Source organism: Tupaia chinensis, unplaced genomic scaffold (assembly GCF_000334495.1).
Source record: "Tupaia chinensis unplaced genomic scaffold, TupChi_1.0 Scaffold000468_1, whole genome shotgun sequence".
Lineage (NCBI taxonomy): Eukaryota > Metazoa > Chordata > Mammalia > Scandentia > Tupaiidae > Tupaia > Tupaia belangeri.
This window is the reverse complement of record NW_006159977.1, coordinates 884040-892034: the sequence shown is the minus strand read 5'-3', so window position 1 is coordinate 892034 and position 7995 is coordinate 884040. Positions and strand designations below refer to the sequence as shown.

Below are 7995 nucleotides of genomic sequence, written 5' to 3'. Positions count from 1 at the left end.
CCTGGCTCTTTCTGAGCATGTCACAGATATAGTAGATGGGGGGGGAGGGGGAGGCGGGAAAGTCGTCTGCAAGGTGGATGGCAGACTGAGAGCCAGACTGAGGGAGAGTGGGCTGGAGGAGAGGGGACATTGCCCAGAGTGGCACTAAGACCCAGAGAGCCACAGCAGGGGCCAGGTCACAGCTATGGGGCTGGAGCTGGGGTGTAGGGCAACAAAGGACCCTGCAGTAGTGGGGTGGGTGGAAGTGGGGTAGGAAGAAAGGGGACTGCTTCTGTGGTGATCCATTACCACTGCGTGACGGCACTCAGCTGCCAAGCCCAAATTCCTCTCATGTGGTTTGTTACTATGATAGATGTCCCCTTCTAGAAAAAAGCACCATCGGAGGAGTGAAATCACTTAAAAACGCCTAGTCATAGCCAAAACATTAACTGGAGGGAGAGGGGCTGCTATTAAGTAAAACGGAGAGGTACCGTGCTCTTCCGCTGGTTCACAGTAACTTCCCCGGGGTTACTCTGCCAGGCTGAACCAGACTTACCACCCATGCTATGTGAGATCCAAATCACTGGCCTATCCCCTACACCAGCAGCTCTGAGCTTCGTAAGAAGTTCGTTGCTTCTGAATGCAATGGACTTTCTGAACAAGACAAAAACAGCATGCGTGACAAAGGCTACTGATCCCCCAGCATTTGCTATCATTCCCCAATGTTTCATGTTTTGAAATGTGGCCTTAGTGGACGACAACTAGCTGTCCCCAGAAATCCACGGACTGGGACGTGACTGTACTGCGCATTAAATGAACATTTAATTCCTTCATGGTGTCCTAGGTTAGGGCCGTTGGGTGTGATAATGTGATTAGGGCAGGGCCTGCATGACTGAGCTCTCGTAGTGTGGAAGCACAGGGAGCGAGACCAGAACCGAGGGAAAGTCACAGCACCCAGGCCACACTCAGCTCCGCTACAGCTTCTGCCTCCTGCATTCTGGGAAGCCTCGGGACTTCACAATCATCAGAACTGAGAGTCAAAAAAAAAAAAAAAAAAAAATCTATTCTTTTTACTCACTCAGACTCAGGTATTTTGTTACATTCTAAAAAAGGGCTAAGACAGTATTTAACTCTCAAATTTTGCTACTTAATTTTTTAAGTCAAGAACTTTTGTTTATTGGACCAAACTACATAACTATGTTTTGGAGTTAGGAATATCCCTATTCTCCACTCAGTTTCTGGAATCAGAGAATAAACAATTGCTGGCAGCTACAGTCAGCCCTGCACTAGGGCACCATATGGCCAGCCCCCCGCTAGGGCAGTATACGGCCGGCCCGTGCTAGGGCAGTATACAGTCGGCCCAGCGCTAGGGCACCATATGGCCAGCCCCGCCCTGGGGCAGTATATGCCTGGCAGCCAGGAGACCCAAGGAGTGTGGAAGCCAACACTGCTCAGTGTCTCTCGGCTTCCTTTAGCAGGTGTGACTGTGCGTACAAAAGCAAAAAACACTATTTTCATTCTGAGATTCAGAATCAGTCCCTAACTGTAACAACAGTTGTACATGAGCCATGGCAGGGCCCAGCCTTGACAATATAGCTAATGATTCTATTATTTCATTCCTTGTTTAGAGCTAACTCCTTCTAAAAGGCAGAGAAAAGAGGTTATGTCACTGGATTCCCGTGTAGTCGACCGTAGTTTGAGTCCTGGGCCCAGTGGCTTAAATTCACGCCAGGTGCGTGTGTGTGCGCATGCCCAAAATCCCAAGAGGAAAATGGAAAAGGGGTTGCGGTGTGGCCATCCCCCCTGGGGGAGGGTGATTTCTCGCCTTTTCTCTGTCTCTCTGGTGAGAGCACATGCCCTATAGCAAAAACCTCTCCAAAAAAAAAAAGAAAAAGAGGTTAAGTTGGTTTTTCAGAAAAGAATCCTGTCTATGGTAGTCAAAGATAAAAATCCTTCCCTTCCCAGGGGATCCATCCACCTGTGTCCCGAGCACGCCCCTCCTCCCGGTCTCAAGCTCCCTGTTACCTTTCCATGGGGCACCTCGCCCTCCAGTCACTTAGGCTGGTGTCATACTCCACGGATATGATCCGGAGAGCAGGGCAGTCTGCTGCTAACCACGTCTGAGAACATAAGAGGTACATAAGAATTAGCGTGAATTCCATCACCTGACGACTCCCTAGTAACTAAAATTTATAATTAAAGACCTCTTGCAATACTCCTTTATTTATTTATTTATTTATTTATTTATTTATTTATTTATGAGTGATTTTTGCTATAGGGTATGTGTGCTCACCGGAGAGAGAGAGACAGAAAGTGAGAGATGGCCCCCAGGGGAATGGCCACACCACAATCCCTTCTCCTCCATTCTCCTCTTGGGATTTTAGGCAAGCATGCATATGTGCCCAGTGTGTTTTAAGCCACTGGGTCCGGGACTCAAACATATGTAGGAGTCCAGTGACGTAACCATTATTCCAGCTGCTGGTCCTGGCCTCTTGCAATACTGACAACTAGTTAAAGACAACACTGGAATGAAGTTAGAAGATGACTATAAAAACAGTGGTGGCGGGACCAGCAGGTGACGTAATGGTTACGTTGCTAGACTCTCACGTAGTCAACTGTGGTTCAAGTCCCAGACACGGTGGCTTAAAACTCATGCTGGGCATGTGTGCATGTGTGCCTAAGATCCTGAGAGGAGACTGGAGGAGAAGGGATTACGGCGTGGCTATTCCCCGGGGGGTGATTTCTTGCTTTCTGTCTCTCTGGTGAGTGTATGTACCCTATAGCAAAAATATCTCTCTAAAAAAACAGTTATAGCATTTTATGTCTATAGTAGTAACATGGTATCAATAAATACTTATGGTATAAGGCCAATGATGGCTTTAAGAGAATATTTCGATCTAAATCTGCTCTAGCCAAAAGCAAGGCTTGTATTTTATAGACTAAATCAAATTAAAAGTATTTAGTACGCTATGTGAGATGGTATGGTCTAATGGTTGGCATCTAGACCGGAGAATTCAGACACCGATGGCACTCAGGTCTGTCTCTGCAAACCCGGGTCTATGCTCAGTACTTCAGCGACACCAGACAGAAAGTGCAAACCTTTCTTTCTTTCTTTTAGTTTTTGCTATAGGGCGCATGCACTTGAGAAAGACAGAGAGGGAAAGTGAGAAATCACCCCCCCGGGGGGGGTAGCAGCCATGCTGTAATCTCTTCTCCTCCAGTCTCCTCTCGGGATTTTGGACACACACGCACACATACCCAGCATGATTCTTGAGCCATTGGGTCCGGGATTTGAACTGTGCAGCTGACCACATAGGATCTAGCACCTTAGCCTCCATGCCATCTGCTAGCCCCCAAACCATTCCTTCTATTTACGAAGTGAGTAAGAAGTAGTGGGACAGGGCTGGCCCCATAGCATAGTGGGTAAACACTGCACACGTAAGCCAGATCCCACATGGCAGACCAAGGCTTGGGTCCCAGCCCCAGTGACTTGGAAAATACAGTGGGCACACATGTGCATGCCCAGGATCCTGGAGGGATGACGCACTGGAGAAAGGACTGCCGTGTGATTGAGATCCCACTGAGATGGGGTGCTTTCTCTGTCTCTTATGTGCACATGAGCCCTGGGCATTGAAAAATAAAAAGCAGTGGACCACAGCCTCAAAAATATTCACATGTCCCATACAGCACCGATGTTAATGAGCTTTAGATAAATTCATCCAATGGATGCGTTTGCAGGGTTAAGGCTCTTTGGAAGAAACAATGTCAAAGAGATGCCAAGTAGAATTACTTCTTCAAAGTCTTTCTAGTTGTATAATTATTAAAGTCATAGAATTCACTATTCTTAATATAATTACGCCTATTTTTGCAGGCATATGTATTATGTATTTTGTATTATGCTTCAATGGAAATGAACTAATGCTGGCTCTTCTCCGTTGTTTTTGTTTATTTTCCCTCGTAAGACAGACACATACTCCTGACAGGATCTTCATGCCATGATCCTCACCCAAGTCCAGCAAGCCAGGGTCATGGGTCTGACCGTGGATACACCCAGCATATTCTGGTGGGCCTGGGATAGGAACCTGGAGCCTTCCCACGGGCTTCTGCCCCAGGAGCAGCATCCTTACTGCCTGCACCATAGCTGGGTCCTGCCCCTACTTCCACTAAGTGTGGCATCCTTCGGGGTCACAGACTGCACCCTAAGGAGAAACCACATGGCCCAGGGTGACAAGACTAGCTATTAACATATGCATGCTAAGTGTCCCTAGGGATTCATAGGAAAACAAAATCTCAGTAAAAAAACAAGCATGTCACAAGGAGGTATCCGACAGCCGGTGACGCTGTGGCGTGTTGGGATGCGGTGGCTGCTGCCTTACCTTGGGCCAGCATGTCGTGTACCTGTCTTCATCCTCCAGGGTCTTTTCAATTCCAGCCTGCTCACTATCCTGCTGGCGCCATGTTTTGAATGCTGCTCCCATAAGGCCATGAATAAAAAGGACATCTGCTTTAATGGGCTGACTAATAGAGGAGAGATTTTAGAAAGAAGCAGAATAAATGCATTACTGCTCTGGCAAGAACGCACGCAGCACTGTCTTGGACGGCACTTTAGCAGGCTTAAACACAACGAAGGCACGCTATAAGTCCAGGTGGCTGAGGAACCCTAGGAGGAGTTTGGCAAAAACAGACAGAGTGCTCCCTGCTCTCTCCACATAAATGGAGCCATCCCAGCCACAGTCACTGGTAATGAGTGCAGTGGCCCCTCAGGCAACAGATGTCATACTAAAATTACCTCCTAAAGGATTCTATAAGGAACGGGCCGCCTCCAAAGCATGTGCTGACACGCTGCTCAAGAAAAGAAGGATGCCACATGGAGACCAAGGTTCGAATCCCCAGCCCAGTGAGCCTGAAACAGGCCGGGCAGTGACACTGTAGTGGGCCCAGAGGAGGCAGAAGAAGGTTCACAGCCAGGTTCCTGTTCCAGGTCTACCTCTGCTCCCTCTCTCACATATGCCTGCACGTGCTCTATCATGAGTAAGTAAAAAATCACATAAAAAGGGATTCCATGAGAGCATTCCACAAATCAATAAAAGTATTTCAGAAATCAGATAAGAATATACTCACATATTCGGTCATCAGAAAAGTCATGACACATTTTTGCAGAGAAAAACAGAAAAATCCATCATGACTTTTCTGATGGTTTCAAAGTCAATATGCATTTCAAAAATGTATAAAAGAAAATAAATAATGTTTATTAGAAATAGAGCAAGTGAGATTTCAAAATACTTTAATTCTTTGGATATGACATTAAAAACCGTACACAGCATATTAGTTGCAAACTATAGCGTACAGAATTATATAATATACAAATAAAATACACTGCCATAATTATTCACAAATTGTAACTGATCAGGCAATCTACTGATAGTTATCAAATTTAGGGACCAGCAGGTTGTACGGTGGTTAAGGCACTGGACAATCCCATGTGGCTGACCATGGTTCGAGTCCCAGACCTGGTGGCTTGCTTTTTACTTTCTCTCTCTGTCTCTCTGGTCAAATAAAATAATAATAATAATAATAATAATAATAATGAGTGAATAAATAAAATTAAATTAAATAATTCTGTTTTTTAAAAAAAGTTATTGCTATGAGCCAGCAGGTTGCATGGTGGTTAGGGTGCTAGACTCCCACATGGCTGACCAAGGTTTGAATCCCAGACCTGGTGGCTTGCTTTCTCACTTTCTCTCATGTCGGGGTCAAGCAGGGATCGATCCTGGGACCTTCCGCATAGATCCAGCATGGTTCGAGCTGTGCTCTACTGCTGCACTGCCAGCTGGCCCTCCTTCATTTTCACAACAAACCTCAATTCTCTGGGGACCATCACGGACAGGAAACCCAGTATTTCACTTATGTATAAGGTATTTAACTTATCTGAAGTATGTAGAAACCAATTCCAAACTTAAGCCCTCTAGGTTTACCTTCCCAAGGGAGCCCCGGCGACTCCGTCCTGCCTTCCTACCTGGTTCGATACTGGGGATGCAGCACGTACACGCCATCCTGGTACTTCTCCGACACGGTTTCTCGGTCTAGATTAGCCAGGGTTCTGGCAGCGTGGGAAGCCTCCATAATGTGGTGAGACTTCATTGCTTCTGCCATTACGGAGACCCAGCCTGGGGAGAAGAACACTGTCTCCTAAGTACTGATGGGAGCTCCTCCCAGAGGCCCAGGGAGGCTCGAACTGAAAAGGGAGGGAGAGAGAGGCCCGGGTGCCTGTACTAGGTGGAGAAGCCCATCCCCTCCATGTCCCTGTGCCCCAAGACCCCCTGAGCCCCACAGCACGGCACTCCCCAGCTCTGTGCCCACTGGGAACCTCAAGAGGCATGTTGTTTATTTACAAAATCTACCACAAACTGCAGAGACTAGTGGTGAGATCAGAAAGGGAACACTATACCATGATGCTTTGCTTTTAGGGAGAATTATAAACGTAGTGAGTTAACACTAGTTCCTTCATCCTAATCACTAACCACACTAGCAGCCTTTAACATAGGTGAGGATGATATTGCCTGATACTGAATTCGCTTAACAGATGAAGTCTTGTAAAACTTGGGATTGAAGGAAAAACTATTGTTTAAAGGGAGGCAACTATCGGGTCGCTGAAACAGTCATGAAGTATTTTTCTATGCGAAAACGTGTCATGCCTGTCCCAATGACCCAATAAAAAAGGTGTGAGCAATACTACCTACACTATGACTTATTTTATGTACGTAAATATGTATGAATGTACTTGTGTGCAAAACATACACAATACACAAAGATCTGGGAAAATACACCACACTATTAACTAATAAATCTAAAAATAGAAACTTAAACCTCTTAAGGAGATAGAGAAGGGGGTACTATAAAAAAGGAAAATTTAACTTTTTTGCTAAATCTATTTTCTGAAGTCCTTAAAGAAGAAACTATTTATATAATATCTTATAACTTAAAATAAAAGCAGAACATGGTTCTTGAGGTCAGATAGGCTTGGTCTCAGATTTCTGTTCCCACTTACTTGGTATAGAACCTCAGTCTAGTTATTTAGCAGCTCTGAGCTGGACGAAGGCTTTAATGAACTGGTGTATGTGGAAACACCAGGCCTCTTTTGTTTGGGGGTGGTTTGGTATAGGACACGTGCACTCACCAGAAAGACACAGACAGAGAGACAGAAAGAGAGAAATCACCCCCCGGGGGGGATGGCCACACCGCAATCCCTTCCTCCATTCTCCTCTTGGGATCTTGAGCACACACATACACCCGCGCCCAGCGTGAGTTTAAATCACTGGGTCCGGGACTCGAACCGCAGTCGACTACATGGGAGTCCAGCGACATAGCCATTATGCTAACTGCTGGTCCCAATGCCAGGCCTCTTAGCAGGCCCAGCAGGCACTGGAGAGATGACAGCTCTTCTTCATCCTTCTCCCACTCTTCATGACAAGAGTGTTAAGAATCACTGCGATGTGGGAAGCCAGCATTTATTAATCCAAAAGATGCTTCAGATCCCACATGGCCAGCCATGCTGTTTAAGTCCAGTAACTTGAAAAACATGCCTAGCATGTGTTCCCATGTACCCTAAATCTCTGTGGGATGGAGAAATGGCGAAGAGACTGCAGCATGACTAGCCCCATTGTAAGGTGCTTTCTCCCTCTTCCTCTCTCCATCTGTTTCTCTGCCTCGGGCGAGCACATGTACCCTCTGACAAAGTGAGAAAGATTAAAGGAAAGAGTCTACCTAAAGAAATATACAAGTATAGAGAACCAGCAGTTAGCGTAATGGCTATGTCGCTGGACTCCCACGTAGTCGACCACGGTTCGAGTCCCGGTCCCGGTGGTTTAAAACTCACGCCAGGCGCATGTGCGTGCGTGCCCAAGATCCCAAGAGGAGAATGGAGGAGAAGGGATTGCGGCATGGCCATCCCTCCTGGGGAGTGATTTCTTGCTTTCTATCTCTCTGTCTCTCTCTGTCTGTCTGGCGAGCACACAC

The 7995-nt window shown here is 46.4% G+C and overlaps 1 protein-coding gene across 1 annotated transcript in view; it reads right to left on the bottom strand.

Annotated features, from left to right (window-relative positions):
• SERAC1 (serine active site containing 1) overlaps positions 1 to 7995 on the bottom strand; it is a gene marked incomplete in the record, with an annotated part of 69002 nt that overhangs the window by 4034 nt on the left and 56973 nt on the right. Inside the window, 4 exon segments of the mRNA XM_027774689.1 lie at positions 536 to 633; positions 2005 to 2099; positions 4356 to 4497; positions 5996 to 6146. Of these exon segments, the coding sequence (XP_027630490.1) occupies positions 536 to 633; positions 2005 to 2099; positions 4356 to 4497; positions 5996 to 6146 (486 nt within the window).